Below are 26574 nucleotides of genomic sequence, written 5' to 3'. Positions count from 1 at the left end.
TACAAGAGAACCAAGCTGCCTGAAGCTCCAAATATCCAGCACTTAAGCAACATTTTGACTTGTTGCATTTTCAACACATTAAAACTAAATTATTGCCCTGAAGAACCAGTCTTCTGTCTGCTGCCACTAAATTGAACAGTTCAGGCAGGAGTAATTTTATACCTATGGGATATACTCAGAAGTAATAGAAATCTTGCTTATAGGTCTTCATGAATCCTATTTGCATCATTCGGCTATAATTTACGCCAAAATAACAATAAGGCTAATGGCACAGGCCATTATTTATGTGCAAGTGTACTGCAAACTCAGGCAAGGGCAGATGTGAGGTTAACACAGAAATCCAAAAGTTGGTGTTCCTGAGATGGGTCGCTCCGGCATTAGCTTCACAAATATGGCATCTCGCTGTCTGGCTCACCATTGAAATGTATTGAATGGTGTGAGGTTGCTGTATTTGATACAATCTAAACTTGCCAAAGAAATTTAAGTCTCGTTATTTCAGTCCAAATAACACTTACTATGTTGTTAAAAGGGCAAGTACTGCCTAACTACGTCTCTGGCACTAAATATTATTACGTGTGGAATCTCATTCCTTTCCGTTTTAATTGTTGAAGATTTTAAAGAAGTTAAATTTAATTTTTTGAATGCATTTCCTTTGTCTTTTTTCCTCCTCTCAATCCAACTTTCCTTTCCTTCACAAAAACAAGAAATGCTGGATTCACTCAGCAGGTCTGGCAGCATCTGTGGAAAGAGAAGCAGAGTTAACGTTTCGGGTCAGTGACCCTTCTTCGGAACTGACAAATATTAGAAAAGTCACAGATTATAAACAAGTGAGGTGGGGGTTGGGCAAGAGATAACAAAGGAGAAGGTGCAGATTGGACCAGGCCACATAGCTGACCAAAAGGTCACGGAGCAAAGGCAAACAATGTTAATGGTGTGTTGAAAGACAAAGCATTAGTACAGGTTAGGTGTGAATATACTGAATATTGAACAGCAGCAAGTGCAAACCTGAAGAAAAACAACCTGAAAAAAAACAGTGGGTAAGCAAACTGAACAAACTAAGATGAAATGAAATAAATGCAAAAAAAGATTGTAAAAAATGTAAAAAGGAATGTCAAAAAAAAGAAAAAATAACTAAAAATGACTAAAAATGAAAGTAAAGTGGGGGGCTGTCATGCTCTGAAATTATTGAACTCAATGTTCAGTCCGGCAGGCTGTAGTGTGCCTAATCGGTAGATGAGATGCTGTTCCTCGAGCTTGCGTTGATGTTCACTGGAACACTGCAGCAATCCCAGGACAGAGATGTGAGCACGAGAGCAGGGGGGAGTGTTGAAATGGCAAGCAACCGGAAGCTCAGGGTCCTGCTTGCGGACCGAGCGGAGATGTTCTGCAAAGCGGTCACCCAGTCTGCGCTTGGTCTCCCCAATGTAGAGGAGACCACACTGTGAGCAGCGAATACAGTATACTACATTGAAAGAAGTACAAGTAAATCGCTGCTTCACCTGAAAGGAGTGTTTGGGGCCTGGGATAGTGAGGAGAGAGGAGGTAAATGGGCAGGTATTACACCTCCTGCGATTGCAAGGGAAGGTGCCCTGGGACGGGGACGAGGTGGTGGGGGTAATGGAGGAGTGGACCAGGGTGTCGCGGAGGGAACGATCCCTTCGGAATGCTGACAGGGGAAGGGAGGGGAAGATGCGACTGGTAGTGGCATCACGCTGGAGGTGGCGTAAATGGCGGAGGATGATCCTTTGGATATGGAGGCTGGTGGGATGAAAAGTGAGGACAAGGGGAACCCTGTCACGGTTCTGGGAGGGAGGGGAAGGGGTGAGGGTAGAGATGCGGGGAATGGGTCGGACACGGTTGAGGGCCCTGTCAACCACAGTGGGGGGAAATCCTCGGTTGAGGAAAAAGGAGGTCATATCAGAAGCACCGTCATGGAAGGTAGCATCATCAGAGCAGATGCGTCGGAGACGGAGAAACTGGGAGAATGGAATGGAGTCCTTACAGGAGGTAGGGTGTGAAGAAGTGTAGTCGAGGTAGCTGTGGGAGTCAGTGGGCTTATAATGGATATTGGTAGACAACCTATCCCCAGAGATGGAGACAGAGAAGTCAAGGAAGGGAAGGGAAGTGTCAGAGATGGACCATGTAAAGGTGAGAGAAGGGTGAAAATTGGAAGCAAAGTTGATAAAGTTTTCTAGTTCAGGGCGGGAGCAGGAAACGGCACCGATACAGTCATCAATGTACCGGAAAAAGAGTTGGGGGAGGGGGCCTGAGTAGGACTGGAACAAAGAATGCTCGACATATCCCACAAAAAGACAGGCATAACTAGGACCCATGCGGGTACCCATAGCGACACCTTTTACTTGAAGGAAATGCATGGAGTTGAAGGAGAAGTTGTTCAATGTGAGAACAAGTTCAGCCAGGCGGAGGAGGGTGTTGGTGGATGGGGACTGGTTGGGCCTCTGTTCCAGGAAGAAGCGGAGAGCCCTCAAACCATCCTGGTGGGGGATGGAGGTGTAGAGCGATTGGACGTCCATAGTGAAGAGGAGGCGGTTGGGACCAGGAAACTGGAAATTGTCAAAATGACGTAGGGCGTCAGAAGAGTCACGGATGTAGGTGGGAAGAGACTGGACCAGCGGAGAAAAGATAGAGTCTAGATAGGAAGAAATAAGTTCAGTGGGGCAGGAGCAGGCTGACACAATGGGTCTGCCGGGACAGTTCCGTTTGTGGATTTTGGGAAGGAGGTAGAAGCGTGCTGTCCAGGGTTGCGGGACTATGAGGTTGGAAGCTATAGAGGGAAGATCTCCAGAGGAGATGAGGTCAGTGACAGTCCTTTGGACGGTGGCTTGATGTTCGGTGGTGGGGTCATGGTCCAGAGGGAGGTAGGAAGAGGTGTCTGTGAGTTGGCGTTGAGCTTCTGCAAGGTAGAGGTCGGTACGCCATACAACAACAGCACCACCCTTGTCTGCAGGTTTGATGACCATGTCGGGGTTAGACCTGAGAGAACGGAGTCCCTCAAGTTCAGAGGGGGACAGGTTAGAGTGAGTGAGGGGGGCAGAGAAATTGAGACGACCAATGTCTCGCCGACAGTTTTCATTTTCATTCTCCTTCAACTCCATGCATTTCCTTCAAGTAAAAGGTGTCGCTATGGGTACCCGCATGGGTCCTAGTTATGCCTGTCTTTTTGTGGGATATGTCGAGCATTCTTTGTTCCAGTCCTACTCAGGCCCCCTCCCCCAACTTTTTTTCCGGTACATTGATGACTGTATCGGTGCCGTTTCCTGCTCCCGCCCTGAACTAGAAAACTTTATCAACTTTGCTTCCAATTTCCACCCTTCTCTCACCTTTACATGGTCCATCTCTGACACTTCCCTTCCTTGACTTCTCTGTCTCCATCTCTGGGGATAGGTTGTCTACCAATATCCATTATAAGCCCACAGACTCCCACAGCTACCTCGACTACACTTCTTCACACCCTACCTCCTGTAAGGACTCCATTCCATTCTCCCAGTTTCTCCGTCTCCGACGCATCTGCTCTGATGATGCTACCTTCCATGACGGTGCTTCTGATATGACCTTCTTTTTCCTCAACCGAGGATTTCCCCCCACTGTGGTTGACAGGGCCCTCAACCGTGTCCGACCCATTCCCCGCATCTCTATCCTCACCCCTTCCCCTCCCTCCCAGAACCGTGACAGGGTTCCCCTTGTCCTCACTTTTCATCCCACCAGCCTCCATAGCCAAAGGATCATCCTCCGCCATTTACGCCACCTCCAGCGTGATGCCACTACCAGTCGCATCTTCCCCTCCCTTCCCCTGTCAGCATTCCGAAGGGATCGTTCCCTCCGCGACACCCTGGTCCACTCCTCCATTACCCCCACCACCTCGTCCCCGTCCCAGGGCACCTTCCCTTGCAATCGCAGGAGGTGTAATACCTGCCCATTTACCTCCTCTCTCCTCACTATCCCAGGCCCCAAACACTCCTTTCAGGTGAAGCAGCGATTTACTTGTACTTCTTTCAATGTAGTATACTGTATTCGCTGCTCACAGTGTGGTCTCCTCTACATTGGGGAGACCAAGCGCAGACTGGGTGACCGCTTTGCGGAACATCTCCGCTCGGTCCGCAAGCAGGACCCTGAGCTTCCGGTTGCTTGTCATTTCAACACTCCCCCCTGCTCTCGTGCTCACATCTCTGTCCTGGGATTGCTGCAGTGTTCCAGTGAACATCAACGCAAGCTCGAGGAACAGCATCTCATCTACCGATTAGGCACACTACAGCCTGCCGGACTGAACATTGAGTTCAATAATTTCAGAGCATGACAGCCCCCCACTTTACTTTCATTTTTAGTCATTTTTTCTTTTTTTTGACATTCCTTTTTACATTTTTTACAATTTTTTTTGCATTTATTTCATTTCATCTTAGTTTGTTCAGTTTGCTTACCCACTGTTTTTTTCAGGTTGTTTTTCTTCAGGTTTGCACTTGCTGCTGTTCAATATTCAGTATATTCACACCTAATCTGTACTAATGCTTTGTCTTTCAACACACCATTAACATATTGTTTGCCTTTGCTCCGTGACCTTTTGGTCAGCTATGTGGCCTGGTCCAATCTGCACCTTCTCCTTTGTTATCTCTTGCCCAACCCCCACCTCACTTGTTTATAATCTGTGACTTTTCTAATATTTGTCAGTTCCGAAGAAGGGTCACTGACCCGAAACGTTAACTCTGCTTCTCTTTCCACAGATGCTGCCAGACCTGCTGAGTGAATCCAGCATTTCTTGTTTTTGTTTCAGATTTCCAGCATCCGCAGTATTTTGCTTTTATTTCCTTTCCTTCCCTTTACTTCTCTTCTGTATCCGATTTGACATTAAATTCACACACACGAATTTACACATCCTTCTCACTCAATGCACTGTTAATTTCACAATCCTACAATCTGATTGCTAAGATGTGCAGTTGTTTACCCTGTTCAATCAGGTACCAAATGCTCAGTTTTGCTTGCTGTAACTATTAGCTTGCACTCTCAGCAACTTGTAGCACAAAATATCATTGTGGTTAAGTGAGCAAGGGCATGTCTAACCAATGCAGGACAATTCCCAGTCATTGCCCTGCTATGGCAAATTATGGCTCATTGTGTTTTTTGTGTTTTTATTTTCTTTTCACCAATTTTCTCTCCTGAATGCACTGACTCCTCAGAGAGAAGGGTTCGACAAGTGCCACAATATTTTCCAGTCTTTCTGCTAAGTGATCACTGTTCACATGTGAATGTCAACAATGGACATCAGCAGGCTGTTATATCATGGGGTAACCACTGGCAACAATGATACTACCCTCATCTGACATCCACATGCACAGAATTCATTTAACAACCAGAAGTGGGAAACCTGACTGATTTTTCCTGTCCTCAGCCCAGTACATTTTGGGGAAAACCAAAAAATCTCACTTCAGTGGAGGAACAGTGATCTATGGTGCCAATATTCACACACTTGAACCAGGATTGCAGGCAAAAAAAAACTATTAAAGAAAAGGACTAATGATTTTAGATATAGCGTCTAGATGACAGCTCTTCATGTACAAACTGACAGAGCAAGGCAATTTAGTGTGGAGGGCACTACAAGCAAGGACCTCCTCCAACATCCATGCACATGCATTTTCTAGCAGGAATCAAAACAGCACCTTGTGTTCTATATAGTTCAGTTCAACACCAAGAATTGTCTGCAACCACTCGTCATCTGGGAGCTATAAAGTATGTTCAGTGAAAAATATCACCTGCTTTACCAGAATTTTAGATTAAAAATTAACACAGAAAATGTTAAAACTTAAGCACACCCCATATTATTTTCTAACCTGTACTACAGTGCATTGTTACATCATCAGTAAATCCACTCCAATATCAAAGAAGAAACCCAATAGACTATAAGAGACTAATTTGGTTTTGTTAGGCTTAAACTTTAACTGTGTTGTTTGGTGCTGAATAATTTGAAGCTGAAACATTGAATTTGTCAGTATAGTTTCATTCAAATTTACAGCTGTCCAAATGAGGATCTTTTCAAACATTATTACTGCTATGAAGTTACTTTTTCAATATACTTACAATTATTTTTTCCACAATAGCAGTTTTACCTCGGAACTGCTGTCCTTCCCAAGAAAGGCATGATGCATCAATCTGAAAGGAAAATACACTCAAGAAATTAAATCTGTTCATGAATTATCTCACAAAAGGTATGCATTTGCGCTGAGAGCAAAAATGCAACCACTAGAAACTCCTAAAATGAGACAGTCTGGAACACCTGCTTTCTAAATTCCTGAGATATCGGAAATATTTTTCAGATAGTCTAGTGTGACAGAGATCACACCTGCCAAATGGAAACATATTAATTTTGTTATATGGGACACTACTTGAAACGTTTTATTGTACATTGCAAATAACTTATTTTAAAAACGCAGAGCTGAGCGGCTGAAAACATGATTGCACATTGGCATTCTGGGAGACATGAATGGGGTTGCTCCTTGGTTCAATTAACAAGATTGGTCTGGACAATAGTGATCAACATCCTTTGATTGTGTAAGAACTAGAACTCCACCCCCCACTGAGTGTGTGTGGAAAGCTTTGAAATCCAACAACTCTCCCAGAAGCTGCTGTTTCATACAAAGAGATGGTCACATGACCTACCTGCTGTAACACTGGGGCTTTTTGAATTGTACATCGCAGAAAGGAATAGACTGCAATTTGATCACCAAGGAGAAGATCCCTCTATCTCTGTCTCTCCCTCTCTCCAGCAAAGTACCAGAGAACTCATGGTGGCAGCATAAACTTCAAGACTACAGACAAAGCCCCTCTTCGGCCTTCTAGTACCAGAGAAGCAAGTCTGAAATTGTGCACCGGGCCCCAGCGAGAACTCCACGACTTCACTTCAATTAAGGACACTAATAACCATATCTGTATTCCATTTATCACCAACTCTACTTCAAACCCCCCCCCCCCCCACAATTCTTTCTCCCCCTCTATCTATTTATGTGTGCCTCTCATATGTATGCGAGCATGGTTGCACTGTGTATTTTAGTAATTTTAACCGAGTTAGTGTGATGAGGCTAATAAACTTGCATCTTTCTTGTTTAAACTCAAGAAAACCTATCTGATTGGTTCGCAATTACAACAGAGTGCAGTGAGCTAGGGCTCACTGAGGGGGTAAGTTAAAATTTTTGAGCTTGAAAAGATAAACCCTGTTATGGCCAAACCAAGAAAGGGGCAAGAGGTGAGCCCGAGACCCCCTCCTCACACAGCTGTAACATTAGGTTTAGTTAGGAAATTACTGTGGTTTAAGTAGCATGATGATCTGGCACCAGTCAAGTTAGACCCTTTTGGTTACTAGCCACATGATGGCATTTTAAAATTATACATGGTTACTGAGCTGATGTGAATCACTTGATTATATCAATGACAGTGACACAAAAAGGTTTAGGGCTCGATGACCATAATTCATCCCGCAGACAACATACTTCAAATATACAGTGTCTTCCAACATCACAGACCTCACTTGGAATGAATCTGCAACTTGATTCTATTTTGAAATATGAATGCAATGAAACCCCAGGTCTGAATCAAAATCTCTGATGGCATTTGCAGTCAAGATCCCTCGTATACAGCAAGTGGATAAACTTCCTTTTGTTTTGGGAGGGGGACTATGTGCTTAAGTTTAGAGATATCAGGATTAAGAAAATGAATACTCCACCTGACACCCAAAAGGTCAACATGGGACACTCCCAGGTTAACCACAAAATAAATCAATATATAGAATAAACCTTTCTGTACAGTTTGCCAACAACGTACTTTAACCTGAACCTCATAAATGCAAGTGCCCAGCTGCTGCCCAGTGATATTCCCTATTTATTACACAAGCAAAAAAGACTTATTTTTCCATACAGTCTACACTTTAAAGTTGCTTAATTCAAATTCTTATAACTTTAGAACTAAATTCTCACTTTACTGTGCTAGTTATTTTTCTTAATTATTGTATAATTCAAAATATTTTTGCACATAGAGGATTTGGAGTTCAGTAGACTACTGTACACTAAAAATAATCAGAAACACAGAAGTAAATCTTATAGAAATAGGACAGAGTGTTACGACTGAAAAAAATCTGCAATGGAATGAGGGTTGATTTGAAAATAAATCCAATGAAAATCTTTCAATGCAACAGTTTTGATTCTTAATGACAGCCACACTTACTTTCCAAACATCTATACAAAAGTGTTATACGTGAAAATTTGTCTATTTTTTCAAACCATGTCACATTAAAGAAAATGAAAAATTATGGCAAAGGAGTAGAAAGCACCCAGTTCATACTTACATATAATGATCCTAGTTGACTCCTGTCTGCGTCAAAAACTTGATAGTAATGTTGTACAAAGCCACTTCCAATCTGCTCCCAGAGAGGCTTGTCACCCATTCTGATCTCTCAGCCACAGGCACTATTAACAGATCGGAACAAAGATTCAGTATTCTTTTAACTTAAAATTACTCATCCTCTTTTCTATTACTACGCTTTTTCCACCCCCCCCCCCCCCAAGAGACCAAGCAAACTATAGCCCACAGACTTTTCCATTGCTGCCATTAATGTAATATAACAATCACCTGGTGAGATGGACTGGGGAAACCAACCCCAACAGCCTTCCTTCAACATATGAATAATTTTCCATCCATTATTACAACAAATGGGACAGGTAAGTTGAAATTGAAAGTCAACACTGGGATCTGAATGTGATTCCCAACCCTGGGAAGCCAAAGATTAATCCTTAGGTTAATGCAGCACCCTGAATTCAATATTCTACTACAAAGTGACAGAACAAATGTGGACTAAAGAAAAAGTTGTCAAATGATATGTTCAGGAGCAAAATGAAATATGTCTCTGCCTGAGATGAGCAAAATCAAGATGAAACATGCATGTGGACCTAGCAGGAATATTAAAATTTACTGACCAAGACAGATTCAGGGAATGAGTAGATAGAACAGCTATATAAAAAAAGACCATGGTTCATCTAGATTGCCTTCTACCATTCTGGTAGTTGCATAATACAATGATAATGGAGTTGTTGACTAATCATAACAATAAATCAATCAATTAATCTACAACATATCCAACATTTATTTCAATTTCTACACACAATGCACCACAATATCACTTTAAAAATGATGCCGGTGCCTGCGCAGTGGCGCCGGTCAACATTGCCGAGGATGCGGCGGCCGCCCCCTCTACGTCATCGGGGGTGGCTGCTCCACCCTCTCCATTTAAATGAGCCCCCGTGCATAATAGCGCGGAGGTTCAGTGGTGGCACTATCACGTTGGAAGGCCTTCGACTTCGGAGCACAGTGCGCTGATAAAATTCAGCCCAAGGTGTGAAAAACTTTGGGAGCCATAGGTCCAATAACAACCTGTTCCTGGATTGAATTTTTATTGCATTTATATATAGTGCATTTAATGTAGTAAAACGTCTTTAGGTGCTTCACAAGAGCATCAAACATTGGACACCAAGCCACATAAGGGGATAGTAGGACAGATGACCAAAAGCTTGGTCCAAGAGTAGGTTTTAAAGGAGCATCTTAAAAGGAGAGAGTGGTAGACAGGTACAGGGAGGGAAATCCAGCGCTTAGGGCCAAGGCAGCTGCCTTGCCAGCAACACCCACATCCCATGAACAAACATAAGATACAGGAAATAAAATCAGTGTTCCTAGCCTGTTTCCAAGAGTTTACAACGAACAACACCGCAGTAAAAGACCAAATAAATGGAACGCACTTGGGACAAGATTACATGCTGCAGAAACAGATTTATTCTTCAAATCATCTCTAGCCCAGGACTGATCTTACTAAACTTCTGTTCTATCGCAGTGCCATACGTGTGGGGCTTCAGTTCCAATTTTAAGTTCAAAGTCAAAATCAGATTGGAAGCAAACCATTTAAAATGAAAACAATACCCTGCTCACTAAAGTTTTCCCTTATAACAGTGACAAACTGCTGAAAATCCTCAGAACTTTTGAAACACCAGTCTCACTCAAAGACACTACAACAAAAGTTCTATTTTCTGTCATACCTGGAGAATGTGACATGCTTATCAGTTTCCACACAACAGATCTGCACATGACTGCGATCACATACGCGATTCCTACACAAAAACATTCTCGAACTGTATGCTGATCGCTTCACTGGTATTGGAAAACTAAAAGGTGTTACACGCAAGCTGCATGTAGATCTTAAGGTGCCCCCAGTTGCGCATCAATGGCAACGAATACCATTTTGTGTCAGGAAACAGACCAAGAAGGAACTTCAATGACTATTTAACCTTGACATTATTGCGAAAGTTGGGGTTGAAGCGACTCCTTGGGTGTCACCCATAAAAGTCATCAAGAAACCAAAGAGCAAGAACCGGATTAGAATCTGCATTGCTATGCAATCACCAAACCAAGCTATATGACAAGAAAGACACTTGACACCAACAATCAATGACATCATAGAGAAAGTGAATGATGCTATACACTTCGCTAAACTTGACCTCAATGCAGGTGACCATCAAATCAAACGCAGAAGAATCGAGACAAGACAGGTAACCTATCAATCGTTGCAATGGCAAGCAGATCGTTAACTCCTGTAGAGCAACTTTATTTGGAAACAGAGAGAAGCACTCTCAATCACATGGGGTATCTTACACTTTCATCTCTACTTATATGGAAGCAAGTTTAACGTAATAACTGATAATAAACCACTAGTGAGTTTGTTCAACAATCCACAGAGCAAATCACCCACTCGAATAGAACTCAAATTACAAGAGTACGACTTCCATGTTGAGTCTCAGCCGGGCAAGCTCACCCCAGTGGACTATCTTTCGCAACATCCGCTGCCAACAATCAGTCCTACTAGTCGTGAGGGAAAGGTTGCTGAGCAACATCTTAACCACGTAAGCCTAAATGCGGTGCCAAAGTTGATGAAACTAGACATCAAAGCAGCAACAAAACAAGATGAGAATTTGCAACTATATATGAAGGCTATAGAATCACAAAACTGGAAAGACGCAGTCGAGAAAGAGTCCACAAACGAAATCGTTCGCACGTTACAAGGTCTTCACAATGTTCGAAATGAACTCATGGTTACAACCACATCTGATCTTTTACTGTGCAACAACTGTATTGTCATTCCATACTCATTGAGGGAATGCGCTGTCAATATTGCACATGAATTACACCAGGGAATAGTCAAGACCAAACAACTCCTTCGGGAAAAGGTATGGTTCTCAGGAATAGACCGCAGAGTAAAGCACAAAATCAGTCAAGCAACCACAATGACAAATCTTTGTGACCCTCTCAAGATGGCCAAACTACCTCCAGGACCATGAATTGAAGTTAGCTTTGACTTCAGATTTGCCCACAGGTGAACACCCGCTTGTTGTCACTGACGACTACATCAGATTCCCAATCGTGGAATTATTTATGTCAACTTCAACGAAAGCAGTCATCCCAACGCTTGACCAGATCTTTGTCTTGTTGTAATCCCTCAAATGGTAAGAAGTGACAACGGACTCCCATTCAACAGCGATGAGTACAACAAATTCACAAACTACCTAGGGTTCACTCATAGGAAAATCACACCCTATAGGCAAAGAGCTAATGGTGAAGTCAAGAGATTTATGGGAACCTTGAAAAAGTGATCCATACAGCTAAGGCTGATAACAAGTCATGGAAACAAGTCATGGAAGCAAGAGCTATATCACTTTCTTCCTAAAGTACAGGGCGATACCTGATTCGGAAAACCTCCAGCTACACTCAATCTTTGCACATCCTATGCACATGCATCTTCCTGAGCTACCCTGTGGAGCTAATGATCAACATGTACATGACCGCGAACGAGAACAGAAAGATCGAATGAAAGAAAATGCAGAGCAAAACATGAAATTTAGAGCTACACTGCGAAAGCCAGGAGATAAAGTACTTGTGAAACATGATGGTCATGTTGGAAAGCAAACCATTTGTTGTGACCAACACAAATGGATCAATGATCTTAGCTGAGCACAGTTTACAAATCATCACAAGAAACGCATCATTCTTCAAAGCACTGAAAACACCACTCGCAAGCATTGAATCCGATTTTCACAGACAGCTCAGATGAAGAACGAGTCAAATGAGACTACATCTAATATCAGACGATAGCCGACTCGTGAGAGAAAACCCTCATTATACTTAAGTGACTATGTTACGAAATTAACTATTTACTTTTGTCTATTGTTTATACTTTGAAAAAGGCTATGTCCCTCAATTCCTAAGAAGGGGAGGGATGTAGTGTTGTAGTGTTTTGAAATTGCAATTGCATTGTGCATTAGGTACACTTGGGACTGCTGTAGAACATGCATGCTAGCAAAGGGAAAGTGAAACTAAAACAGAATAAAGACAACACCATTATGTTCAGCAGCCTGCAGTCTTTGTCTCACATCCGACAGTAAACTCAGCTAAACCTCACTTCAGTCCCGAAGACATCAATATTTCGGGAATTGTTTAAAAAAGTTATCTTTTTTTTACTTAAACCTACAAGAAATCCTGTCATTTGTCTGTTTATTTGACCCTAAAAACACTCAGGGACTAGCACAGCATTTTTAACAAAACACCATCTGGGGTCAGTTGGGAGGTGAAAAGTGGAAGCCACCCACACCACTTACAACCTGTCCGTAACAAGGTAATGAGATCGCTTTCAAAGTTCCAGTGAACAATATTACAGCAGTTATTTTTTGTGACAATCTCAACATGTCAAAGAAGATATCATCAGGTTCAAATAGCAATGAATGCTGAAGGATGAGGTCTAGTTACAACTAGAGTGGAAGATCATGGAGATTGACAGATACTGCAGCACTGAATATTGTAGAGATATTCTTCCTTCCATGTAAAATGCAAGTTAAGCATAAAATTAGCATCAAATTAAATGAACATGTCTCAACTTCCTTTCAAATGTTACAATACCTGCAGTTCCACTGCTGAGCAGAACAAACAGGTTGCTGGCATCCTCCAGTTATGGTCTTGGTCTGATCTGTCAAAGTCCCATACATCACAAATATCAGCTATCTTCTGTACAGCTTTTTGCTCAGTGAACTCATCCCCTAATCCTGACCAGAAGCAGTTTGAACTCCATACCAACAGTAGCATGGAGAAAATGGCTACATTGATCAAAAATCCTTATTGCTACCACTATATGCAAAAATCAGTTTGTGAAAAATCACAAAAGGAGAAAGGTACAAGCTGAGCAGCAAACATTAAGAGCTCTAACAGGAAAATTAACAAGGAAGATAAAACAGCATAGAAAGATTAGGGTTCTCCCTAGCAGCAGACTCAAGGAAGGATGGAAAACACACTCTTTTGCATTATTTGATACCCATGAACTACACACTTTCTCATTAGCATTAATAGGATAACACAAGATCAGAAATGGGCAAACCAAAATCACAGGACAATTAGATTAAGCAGTTCTGATGAAAGGTCATCAACCTGGAATTTAACTCCGTTTCTCTCTCCATATATGCTGCAAAACCTATTGAGTGTTTCCAGCATTTTCTTTTTTTTTAAATCAATTTAATATACTTGTACAGGTAACAAGGTCTGAGTGGATCCTGAAAGAACTTTCAGCTTCAGATCCCCTGCATGAATATGGAGTTTATTACCTGATAGCTAAGAAATCAAGAGGCAGCATCAATGACTCAGGCACATCAGTGGTCTAAAGAAAAATATGACTAATCCATTGACATAAAAGAAAGTGGGCTTACTGTGTTACAGTTATTTCCTACTGACACTTGTAAACTATGGTTGGAGAATCCTATACATGACAACAAAGCACCTAATGTTGAAACAGAATCACTGGATCCGATGAACTAGCTGGAATGCTATCACTGTCCGTTAATATCCCATTATACCTAATCTGACAGTTTGAATGAACTGTACTGAATAATGCTGCTTCCAGTGCCAGCCAGGTTACACTGGCCAGATCCAATTTGCACACCAGCTCCTTCTAAGACAAAGTAACAGGTATACACGCTGTATTACTTATGCTTGAATAACACTGCTCTTAGTTTGGAAGAACTTGGAGCACCCACCATTTTGTCATACAAGTTATACCTACTGGCCACTATAAATCATCCATCATCCTCAAAAAACCAGACTCAAATTATTTGATAGATATGAACAATCTGATGCACAGCAATGACCTAAATTGGATTGTGAAGCATCCTGGAGCCAAGCATACAATGAACCAAAATCCTGTCTAGCCCTCAATACAGTCCTTACAGCCAAAACATCTCTGGTTTCAACATTTCTCCTGGGATTTTCATACCACCTTCATAACAGTGCAAGCATATATACCTTGTCTAAAAGTTCAGTGTTATTCCTGAGCATTGAAAATTTCAACAAGACGACTCTTTGGAGAGATAGGCTTTTTGTTCCCAAGTGATTCAGTGGTTAAATGCACTTGTGGAGATAGTGTATGGATCAGCACTGTGTCAGGTTCAATCCCTGTTCTGAGTTATACTGAAACAAAGAAATTTTATTGTAAGAGATGGCATCCTGAGATTTTTGCCCTTGAATTTAGACACCTGTTACACACAGATTCTAAAAAGCTTGCACTTATATAGCAACTATCACTTAGCAAAATGTCTCAAGAGTATCACATGGTTCCCAAACTTTTTGGGTTGAAGGACCCCTTTTTAAATGGATTAGTAATCATGGACCCCCCCCCTTCTAAATTATTCTATAATACTCATAATATTAAAGTCCTGCATGTAAACAGTGTTTTAATAATGCTCTTAAGAAAACAGGTATTTACTTCAAGTTATCAGTGAGATGTGCATGCTTGGACTGCAAAGTCTATGTCACAGAATCGTTACAGTGCAGGAGGCGGCCATGTGGCCGATCCTGTCCGCACCGGCTCTGCAAAAGAGGAATTCCCTCAGCTCCATTCCCTTGCCTTCTCCCCATAACCCTACATATTCTTCCTTTTCATATAACTGCCTAAGTCCCTTTTGAATGCTTCAATTGAACCTGCCTCCACCACGTTCTCACCACGCATTCCAGACCTTAGCCACTTGCTGCGTGAAAAAGCTTTTCCACGTCACTTTTGCTTCTCTTACTGTTACAACCAGCTGAGAAAGGTGTCTCGGGGTCTTTCTCAGCCTTCACCTGGTCTTATTGTAACAAGATTTAATTTGAAACACACCGTGTTTTTAGCTCCCCCTTGGTGAATCATTGTTCACCGCTTTCCAATTATAAGGCAAAGAAACCTGCACACCAGGTTCTCTCAGGTTTACAGAAGAAAAGTGAAATTAAAAATTAAACAAACTCTAATTCAGTTAACACCTATGGATACACGCCGCGCCCCACGCTAGCATGCATACATGATACACACATGCAAATAGAGACAGAAAAGAGAAGAAAAAATCAAGTGGAGAGGTTCGAGACAATATCAGAAGAGTTTCTTGTTACTGTGCTTCGAGCTCACTGTAGTCCTTTTGTAGGTAGTTCTTGCTTGTAGGTAATTCTTCCTTTTCGTTGGGGCCCAGTATTCTTCTTAAACCTTGTTCACTGTAGGAGACTTTTCGCTCTTGGGGTTCCTGTGTCTTCAATGGATTCCAAAGCTGGTGAGAAAGAGATGAGCAGACAGGAGAGAGGTCGTTTCCAGTCCAGGAGCAAACAGCTTTGAGTTCAAATTCTCTGTGGCAAGTTCAAAATCAAAAATCTCCAACAGCTATTTAGTCATGTGACTAAACTGGTATGAGTGTCTTGTTTGTGCATTCAGCCATCTCAGCAGTTGACCTGGAATGTTAGCCCCTCCAGCTTCAACGTCTGGTAATCAAAACTCCATTGTGGATTAAACTGGAACAGGGAGTGGCCCCTTTATCCTGTCCTGTCTGTTACTATGCAAATGTCTTTCCAGTCAAGGGTCTGTTTTTTTTTAAAAAACAAGTTCTTTCTTTATTCCAGTAACAGTTTAAAAATCAATGTTCATGTGGCGAAATTAATGTGTCTCATTTTGGCAGGTGGGGGCCTGCATGACCAAATACTTTAAATCTGTGCCCTCTCATTCTCAATCTTTTCACGAGTGGGAACAGTTTCTCTCCATCGACTCTGTCCAGATCCCTCATGATTTTGAATACTTCTATCAAATCACCTCTCAGCCTTCTCTTCTCCAAGGAAAACAGTCCTAACTTCTCCAACCTATCTTCATAACGAAATTCCTCAACCCTGGAACCATTCTCATGAATCCTTTCTGTACTCTCTCCAATGCCCTCACGTCTTTCGTAAAGTGCAGTGCCCAGAACTGGACGCAATACTCCAGCTGAGGCCGACCTAGTGTCTTATACAAGTTCAACATGACTTCATTGCTCTTGTGCTCTATGCTTCTATTAAAGCGCCCAGGACACTGTATGCTTTATTAACTGCTCTCAAAACTTGTCCTGCCACCTTCAATGACTTATGCACCTATACACGTAGGTCCCTCTACTCCTGCACCCCCTTTATTCTATATTGTCTCTCCATGTTCTTCCTACCAAAATGAGTCACTTCACATTTCTCTGCATTGACCATCATTGCCACCTGTCTGCCCATTCCACCAATTTGTCTATGTCCTGTTGAGGTTCTACACTATCCTCCTCACAGTTCATAATGCTTCCAAGTTTCGTATCATCTGCAAACTTTGAAATTGTGCCCTGTACACCAAGGTCTAGGTCATTAATATATATCAGGAAAAGCAAGGGTCCCAACTTTGATCCCTGGGGAACTCCACTACAAACTTTCCTCCAGCCCGAAAAACATCCATTAACCACTACTCTTTGTTTCCTGTCACTCAGCCAATTTCATATCCACGTTGCTACCACCCCTTTTATTTCATGAGCTGCAGGTTTACTCACAAGACTGTTGTGTGGCACTGTATCAAACGCCTTTTAAAAGTCCATATACACTACATCAACAGCATTGCCCTCATCAACCCTCTGTTAGCTCCTCAAAAAACTCCAGCAAGTTAAACATGATTTCCCCTGAAGAAATCCATGCTGGCTTTCCTTAATTAACTCACATTTGCCCATGTGACTATTGATTTTTGTCCAAAATTATTTTTTCTACAAATTTCCCCACCAAAGTTAAACAGACTGGCCTGTAGTTGCTGGGCTTATCTTTACACCCTTTTTTGAACAAGGGTGTAACGTTTGCAATTCTCCAGTCCTCTGGCACCACCCCCGAGTCTAAGGAGGACTGAAAAATTATGGCTAGTGCCTCTGCGATTTCAACCTTCACTTCCCTCAGTATCCTTGGATGCATCTCATCTGGTCCTGGTGCTTTATCCACTTGAAGTAGACAGCCTATCTAATACTTCCTCTATCAATTTTAAACCTTTCTGGTGTCTGACTTACTTCCTCTTTCAACATTGTCTGTATGGCATCTTCTTCCTTGGTGAAGACAGATGCACAGTATTCATTTAATACCTCAGCTATATGCTCTCTGCCTCCATGTGTAAATCCCCTTTCTGGCCCATAATCGGCCCCACTCCTCCTTTTACCACCTTTTTACTATTTATATGCCTGTAGAAAACCTTGGGATTTTCTTTAATGCGAGCTGTCAGTCTCTTTTCATGCTCTCTCTTTGCTTCTCAAAATTGCTTTTTCACTTCCTCTTAGGATCTTGTTTATTCAGCCTGGTTCTCAACTGTATTTTCTACCTGGTATCCATCATAAGCACACTTTTTCTTCTTTATCTCTACCTCTTTTGTCATCCAGGGAGATCTGGATTTGTTTGCCCAACTTTTCCCCTTCGAGGGAACATACCTTGACTGTGCCCAAATTATCTCCACTCTGAAGGTAGCCCATTGTTCATCTACCAGTTTTCCTGCCAGCATTTGACTCCAATTTATTCGCTCCAGCTCCATTCTTACCCCACTGAAGTTAGCCTTCTCCCAGTTAGTTGTCCCTACATGCTCCCCTCCCAAGGTGAAAGCCCATTCTGCACTGCAAGTGGCAGCCTCACTCCACTCCATCCTGCATTTCATATTCTTTTGCAGACCCCCAGAAAGCTGCAGACCCCAGTTTGAGAACCCCAGACAGCATGTGACACTGAGCCATATAAGGAGATAATGGAACAGGTGACCAAAAACTCAAAAGATGTAGGTTTTAAGTAACATCTTGAGGGAGGAGAGAGAGATTGAGAGACAGAGCAATTTAGGGAAGGAATTCCAAAGATAAGTGTCTGGGCAGCTGAAGGCACAGTCACCAATAGTGGCGCAATGGAAATAGGGGATGCACAATAGGCCAGAATCAGAAGAGTGCAGAGATCCGAGGGATGTCGGGCAAGAGGAGGTCACAGAGAGAGATGGGGGTCAGGCCATAGAGGTCCATTTTGCTGCTTTATCCAAAAAAGCTTTTACATTCTTTATTAACCATTATTTAACTTTTCCAATCGCTGTACTCAGTTTAGCAACAATCATTTCTTGTGGAAAGCATTCCAAATTCATGCAATAATGGCATGAAAAGCTTCTTCTAATCTCCCCATCTGAGCCACTAGAACAATCCAATTGGCCTTTGTGTCCTCAGGATAGAGATCTGTCAATGTTTCAATTCATGATCACTATCCAATGATTCCTACTGGAATAACACAAACGCAGATGACAGATAAATACATTATCATGGTTGGTTGTAATGTCCCTCACGGTAAAATAGCTTTGCAATACCCACTGCTGGTCTCACATGTAAAGATTGAGCATAGCACTGTTGGCCTGCATTGCCTCTTGAACCTTCCCTTCAGATACTATTGGTAAATGGAGGTTATTTAAAGGAGAGTTTAACTCCTCCTCTCCCCTCCCACACCAATACCCGATGCCCTCCTCCCCAATACATTGAAGCTCTACACTTTCAGCAAGGATCTTTAGTTGACTTAAAAAAAGAGAAAATTTGCAACTTGAATTTCTTGGAAAGTAACCAAAGTGAGAAAAAAAAGGTAAATTAAAAAAATGTTGATGCATGTATTATGTTTTCATGGGGAACTGCGCATCATTTAATTATTTTTAAAAATCCTCAACATTGTCAATGAAGTTGAGGAGATCCCACCACTGGATTGGAAACAACTAATTCCGGATCCATATACAGGAAATGGGACAAATCTAAACCAGGCAACTCCAAATTGATCAGTCTAACACTAATATCTAATAATGGAACTGCTCATCAGGAACAAATCTGACCCATACCTTTATGAAAATAATATAATAACCATCGAGGCTTTGAGGAGGCAAGATTCTATCTGACAAACCTTCTTGTATTTAAGAAAGCAAAACTCCAAATGGACAATGGAAGTCATATCATGTCAAGTATTTAAGATTGCCAGAAAGTTGTTGTTGTTTTTTTTTTTAGAAAACTCAGCATAAATTGTTTGCTACTGAAACTGAAAGCTGTGGGAAACCACTGTAAAACCCAGCAGTTAAGAAATTGAGTGAAAGGAAGACAGCTGCAGGGAACTGTTTGGGGAGTGGGGCGGGGCTGGTGTGGAGAGCTCCCAAAAACACCATGCTGAGGTTGCTATTTCTAATATGCATTAAAACTTAAAAAGACTTCATTTCATGACCTCAAGATGTCCCAAGGCATTTTCCAGCCAAAGATGTACCTTTGAAGTATACTCACTGTTGCGATGTCGGAATCACAACAGGTAATTTGCACACAGCAAGGTCCCACATACCACAACGTGACAATGACCAATCTTCTCGAAATCGTGTCATGGGATCTTCTACAATGACAAATGGAGCTTTTAAGGCCTCATCTGAAAGTCAGTACCTCCAACAGCACTGCAGAGTGTCAGCCTAGATTATGTGCTTACATCTCTGGCATGGAACTTGAACCCACAACCTTCTGATTCAGAGATGAGTGCTATCCGCTGAGCCACAGCTGGCATGCACAGAAACATAATGAAAACAGGTCAGGCAGGCTGGCATGACTGCCAAAGACCTAAACAGAAGGCGATGAATAAAATCTTCAACGGGCTAAATCAGTGGCAGATTCAATGGACAAGTGCAAGATACTGCACACTAGTAGGAAAAATCCCTGTTGCCGGTACATACTATGTAGATACAGCTAGAGATAGCACAGAAAAAGGATCTGGTTGTGATAGCAAACTTGGCATTTAACATCTCAAATGACTGTGAAATAGCAATAAATTAATAGAATGATTGCTCGGGCAGTTTAGTATAAAGTGAAACACATTACGCAATAATGGTACAATGCCCTGGACAGGATGCAGACTGATGTTCAAATTTGGTCACCATGATAGAAGGAAAACATTCAAATAATGCAGGTCATGCAGAGAAACGCAACTGACGACACGTCATCAGAGAGGTTCTCCTCTTAACCTTCTCTCCTTTGAGAACAGCCCCAGCTTCTCCAGTCTCTCCACATAACTGACATCCCTCATTCCTGGTACCATTCTAGTCAATCTCTCTTGCACCTTAGGCATTGACATCCTTCTGAAAGATGGTGCCCAGAATTGAACACAATACCCCAACTAACGCTTAACCAATGTTTTATAAAGATTTAGGATAACATCCTTGCTTTTGCATTCCTGTTAATGAATCCATGAATCCCATGCTTTTTTTTTTAAAAAAAAGCTTTCTCAACTTACCAGCTTCAAAGTATTATGTACATATACCCCCAGATGTATCTGTTCCTGCATCCCCTTTAAAATTGTACCATTTAGTTCATATTGCCTCTCCTCATTCTTCCTATCAAAATGTATCACTTCATATTTCTCTGCATTAAGTTTTATTTATCATGTGTCTGCCCATTTCACCAATCAATGCCCTCCTGAAGTCGTCTCGTTTACTACAATACTGAGTTTCACGTCTGTAAACTTTGAAATTATGCTCAGCATACCCAAGTCCAGGTCATAAATGTATCTTAAAGAGTAGTGGTCCTACTACCAACCCCTGGGGAATACCAGTGTAAACCTCTCTCCAATCTGGAAAAACAACCAATCACCACTACTTTCTAATATGAAAGCAAAATAGAGCAGATGCTGGAAATCTGAAATAAAAACGAAAAGTGCTGGAAAATACTCAGCAGGTCTGGCAGCATCTATGGAAAGAGAAGCAAAGTTAACTTTTCAGGTCAGTGACCTCTCATCAGAACCACTACTTCCTGCCACTTAGGCAATTTTGTATGCAGGCTGCCACCATCCATTTAATCCCATGGGCTTTACTTTTCACGAGTCTATTTTGTGTTATGCTGCCAAACACCTTTTGTAAGTTCATATACACATCAACCACACTAGCCTCATCAACCTTCTGTTACTGCAAAGAACTCTATCAAGTTAGTCAAACATGATTTGCTTTCAGCAAATCCATGCTTTCATTTATTTCCAAATGCCAGTTAAATTTGCCCCAGATAATTACCTTTAAAAGTTTCCCCAACAGCAGGCTGACTGGACTGTAGTTGCCAGAATTACCTCTTGCCTCTTTTTAAAAAAAAGACAGGATGTAACATTTCCAATCCTCCAGCCTTCTGGCATGATCCCCATATATAGGGATGATGGAAAATGGTAGCCAGAGCCGTCACAATTTCCTCCTCATTTCCCCTCAGTAACCTGGGATGCATCCCATCAAGACCGGTCAATTTTACTACAATTTTGGCTGCCATCCTTTCAAGTACCTCTTCATCTATTTTTATGCTATTCAATATCACTACTACTTCCTCCTTTACTACTACATTTGCAGCATCCTCTTCTCTAGTGAAGACAGATGCAAAGTACCACTTATTACCTCAGTCAAGCCCTCTGCCTTGACAAGAATATGTCCTTTCTGGTCCCTAATCAGCCCCACTCTTCCTTTAATTGCATATTTACTATGTGTTTATGAACTACTTTACGACATTAAGATTGGTGGAGTAGCAGATACTGAAGGGGACTGTCAGAGAATACAGCAGAATATAGATAGATTGGAGAGTTGGGCAGAGAAATGGCAGATGGGAGTTCAATCCGGGCAAATGCGAGGTGATGCATTTTAGAAGATCCAATTCAAGAGTGAGCTATACAATAAATGGAAAAGTCCTGGGGAAAATTGATGTACAAAGAGATTTGGGTGTTCAGGTCCATTGTTCCCTGAAGGTGGCAACACAGGTCAATAGAGTGGTCAAGAAGGCATACGGCATGCTTTCCTTCATCGGACGGGGTATTGAGTACAAGAGTTGGCAGGTCATGTTACAGTTGTATAAGACTTTGGTTCGGCCACATTTGGAATACTGCGTGCAGTTCTGGTCGCCACATTACCAAAAGGATGTAGATGCTTTGGAGAGGGTGCAGAGGAGGTTCACCAGGATGTTGCCTGGTATGGAGGGCGCTAGCTATGAAGAGAGGTTGAGTAGATTAGGATTATTTTCATTAGAAAGACGGAGGTTGAGGGGGGACCTGATTGAGGTGTACAAAATCATGAGGTATAGACAGGGTGCATAGCAAGAAGCTTTTTCCCCAGAGTGGGGGATTCAATTACTAGGGGTCACGAGTTCAAAGTGAGAGGGGAAAAGTTTAGGGGGGATATGCGTGGAAAGTTCTTTACACAGAGGGTGGTGGGTGCCTGGAACGCGTTGCCAGCGGAGGTGGTAGACGCGGGCATGATAGCATCTTTTAAGATGTATCTAGACAGATACATGAATGGGCAGGAAGCAAAGAGATACAGACCCTTAGAAAATAGGCAACAGGTATAGAGGATCTGGATCGGCGCAGGCTTGGAGGGCCGAAGGGCCTGTTCCTGTGCTGTAATTTTCTTTGTACTTCTGAATTCCCTTTTATCTAAGGCACTAATCAATAATATATTGCCTCTTTGTGCATCTTTTTCCCTTTTATGGATCACTTCTACTTTTTACATTCAGCTTGGTTCTCCGCTGTACTATGAACCTTACATATGTCACGTGTCCTTTATCGGTCACATTTTAACCTCTATAACTTCAGTCAACCAGGGAGTTCTAGTTTTGGATATCCTTCCTTTCCCCATCATGGAAATGTATCTATTCTAACCTGAACCATCTTCTTTTTGAAGACCTCCCATTGTTCAATTATTGGTTTGCCTACCTGTTTTTGACTCCAATCCACCCAGATCCCTTTTCAACTCACTGAAGTTAGACCTCCTCCAGTTAAGTGCTCTTATGCTTGACTGAATGGTGTCCTTTTCCATTACTATTCTAAACCTGATATCATGATCACTGCTCCCCAAATGCTCTCCCACTGAAACATGCTCCACTTACCCCACTTCATTCCTCAGAGTCTTTCCTTATTGAACTGGAAACACACTGATCAAGAAAGTTGTCTTGCACACATTTCAGGAATTCCTCGACCTCTTTGCCCTTTACGCAATTACATCCCAGTCTTTATTAGGACAAATTAAGTCCCCTATTATCACTAGTCTGTAGCTCTTGCATCTTTGTGTAATTGCTTGTAAATTTTCTCCTTTATTTTCTTTCCACTATTTAGTAGCCTGTAGTATCACTCAGTTGCAAAATAGCTCATTCGTTCCTCAATTCTAACTAGTGTTCTGCCCCTCAACTTCATCATGCCTCTCCAGTTCTATAATAGTTTCTTTGATCAATTTTGCCATCCCCAACCCCACCTTTTATTCCTTCCTTATCCTTCCTGAATACCAGGAATACTAAAGCCCCAAGACCCTACTACTTTCAGCTAGGTCTGTTGTTACTTATTTTATCATAGGTCCATGTGGCAATTCAAACCTGTAGTGCTTCACCTATATTTATCATGCTCCATGCATATATGCACATACACTAAACTCCGCTTAGACTGCTTCGCATTTGCCCCATGTGATCCTTCCTATTTCTGAACTATTTTTAGCAATGTTATTTGCCTCTCTTAGCCCTCTGTCTGTACCCTGTTTCTCCTCTCTAATACTTCATCCTTGTACACCTCCTTCTCTCAAATTAAATCTTGCCCCACAGTACTAATTAACCTTCCAACAAGGACTTTGGTCCCAGCTACATACTAAAACAAGAGAGGAGGCAAAGATTAAAATTGGTGAAAGGAAAATGTACAGCAGACATCAAAAAGAATTTCACATGGAGTGATTAACACTTGCAATGGCCTTCCAGCATAGACGAGACAAATCTTTTCTGATCCCTTTGTTTCAGCTCTTTCTACATATAGTATATTCATGACACTGATTTTCCTACTAGCATGCAATATTATTCAGGAAACAGACGGGAAGGAATATTTTAACTTTAATTTCAAATGATTGAACCAAGACAAAAACCTAATGCTAACTGGTCAAGTTTGCTGATAGTACAAAATTAAGTTTGGGGGGGGGGGGGGGGGGGGTGCGATATTAGGACAAAACAGCTGAGGACCTACAAAAAGAATTTTTTTAAAACCTGTCATCGTCAATTACCTTAAGACTAACAAGATTTCAGTACTTGGAAAAACTTGATCAAATACAACAGTCCCTTCAGTGAACTACTTGCACAAAGGAGTAAATAACTTTTCAACCTATTACATTAAAGGCCCCTTAAGATCAAAATAAATAAATTAAATAAGTAAATAGATTCACGTGCATTGTTCGGAGAGGATCTCCTCTCCAATACGTAAGCAGGCAACAAACCCAACCCTCAAAAATGTCATGTATTACTTTTGAGTGGCAGAAAACTCCCGAATAAGATCAAGGGGGAGGTGCAGTTACAGAAATTCAAACATGCATCGTTTATTCCAAGGGTATGCTGCAGATTCCCGATGAAGTGCCGAGAACTGGAAAAATATAAAGCGTGCAAAAAAAGTACAGTGCATCCAATGTGTTTTTGTTTATATAAAACGCGATAATGGTTGATCCAACATAGGAAAGTAAAAATACATCGGCGGCCCGCTACAGAATAAATGGCCAATTCTTGTTGCGATGGATCACAGTAACAGAACGAAAACCAAAAACTCTACAAACATCAGCAGGCTGTTATCGGGTTTGTGTCAGCACAAAATGCTTTGAATTTTAATTGATTTTTAAACAGAGGCGCCAAGTCCCTTTTATTTTGTTTGGGGACTCGGCAGATGCATTTTTTAAAAATCCTGTTCCTCCTGAACAAAAAAAAAGGTGGCATTACAATAAGTGAAAGGGTGGGGTGGATTTAGATTGAGAACTGAAATGACCCGAGATTTGAGACGGCTATTGGTGGGAAAAAAACACACACACCGCGGGGGGGGGGGGGGGGGGAAGAGACGCCGCACGCTCACGTTCGTCCGTTTATTTTTAAAAAAACAATTCAAAGTTAACATCCAAAAGCGCAGCGTCATTACCACTGGCAGCAGGCTGGTGGCCGCTTCAACTCGCCCGCCCAGCGCCCGCTTGTCGTTCTCAAGTTGATGCAGCCGCTTCTGTAGGCAAATCACTGCAAGTGTAGACGTCCCTGTGCTCGCAACCTAGGCCGCCATCATTCATCCTGATAATCTCTCTCTCTCTCGCCACCACCCGCCCCTTGACCAAGCCAGGCCCAAGCCCCCCCCCCAAATGAAAGGCACGTCGGCCGCCTCACACCGCACTGTCATGTGCACAGCACGCCCGCTCGGCACTCATTACGGACTCCCCCGCCCGCCATTTCAGATCCTCACCATCACAACGCCTTGGCCAGCAACTGAGAAAGAAAAAGCACACACATACCCAGCGCCCCAAACTCCAGCCGATCGCAGTATGGCGACCAACGGTACCAGGCCCCTCCCAGCCCAAGCGTGGGGGGAGGGGAGATGGAGGAGGCACCCTCCGTCGCTGAGGCAAGGCGCATGCTCGCGGCAAGGTGCAGCGTAATGCGCTGTGGGGCTTGTAGTTCATTCAACGGCCAGAGCTGAAAGCCAGAACGCGAGTTAACTACAATACCCACAATACAACGTGAGCTCATGTATGTGGGAGCGTGTGCTGCAAAGTCGACAAATTTGGATGGTCGAATGTTAAATTGAGAACTGACACATTTTTAAGGTTTTATCGTAGAAGCTAGGTATTTACAATGATGTATTATCAAACATTTAATAAACTTTTTGTCCTCTATCCATTTGAATTTCTCTTCGCCCACCAATTTCTAATTCAGCAATTCAAGCTGGGGATAGGGGTTCAGAGTTAATACTAACAGGCCTCTCCGGCATAGCATCTAAATATTTACTCTAGAGGATATTTTATCTTCAACTTCCGTTATGTTTTTCTATTTTCCATGTTTGATTAATTAGCTCTGAATTAAATTTTGTCAAGCCCAATTGAGGCGTTTAGAAAAATGATAGTTGTGGCCCAGTTCATCTAATTTTAATTCAAAGTTGCTCATCTTGATAACCCGGTTATCCAATTGCAGGATTCAAGACTTGAGGGCTGTCAATTTTCTACCAAAAAAAGTTCTCATAGATGATTTCTTATGAAATCCTTCGATTCCTCAATGGGTCACTGCACTACCTGATTCATACAGATCAAGCAAATTGGAAGTTTGATACCTGGTTTATACCAGATTAATGTACATAACTGGATTCCAGCTGGGAATAGGATTGGTCATTTTTTTTTATTTCCAAAATATACTTTAT

The 26574-nt window shown here is 42.1% G+C and overlaps 1 protein-coding gene across 4 annotated transcripts in view; it reads right to left on the bottom strand.

Annotated features, from left to right (window-relative positions):
• Positions 1-25770, bottom strand: part of nutf2 (nuclear transport factor 2) — a 56740-nt gene extending 30970 nt beyond the window's left edge. The window contains exons 1-4 of one of the 4 annotated variants that reach the window (XM_068049539.1): positions 25676-25748; positions 14380-14544; positions 8345-8465; positions 6088-6159 (exon numbers count right to left, since the gene is read on the bottom strand). In XM_068049539.1, the coding sequence (XP_067905640.1) occupies positions 6088-6159; positions 8345-8443 (171 nt within the window). In that variant the 5' untranslated portion in view covers positions 8444-8465; positions 14380-14544; positions 25676-25748. Of the gene's footprint in view, positions 1-6087; positions 6160-8344; positions 8466-14379; positions 14545-25314; positions 25485-25626 lie in introns of those variants that run through there. The other 3 variants (XM_068049538.1, XM_068049541.1, XM_068049540.1) reach the window with 3 other exon arrangements.
• Positions 25771-26574: the final 804 nt, after the last annotated feature.

Source organism: Heterodontus francisci, chromosome 17 (assembly GCF_036365525.1).
Source record: "Heterodontus francisci isolate sHetFra1 chromosome 17, sHetFra1.hap1, whole genome shotgun sequence".
NCBI classification, from domain to species: Eukaryota; Metazoa; Chordata; class Chondrichthyes; order Heterodontiformes; family Heterodontidae; genus Heterodontus; species Heterodontus francisci.
This window is presented reverse-complemented; position numbering and strand designations above follow the sequence as displayed.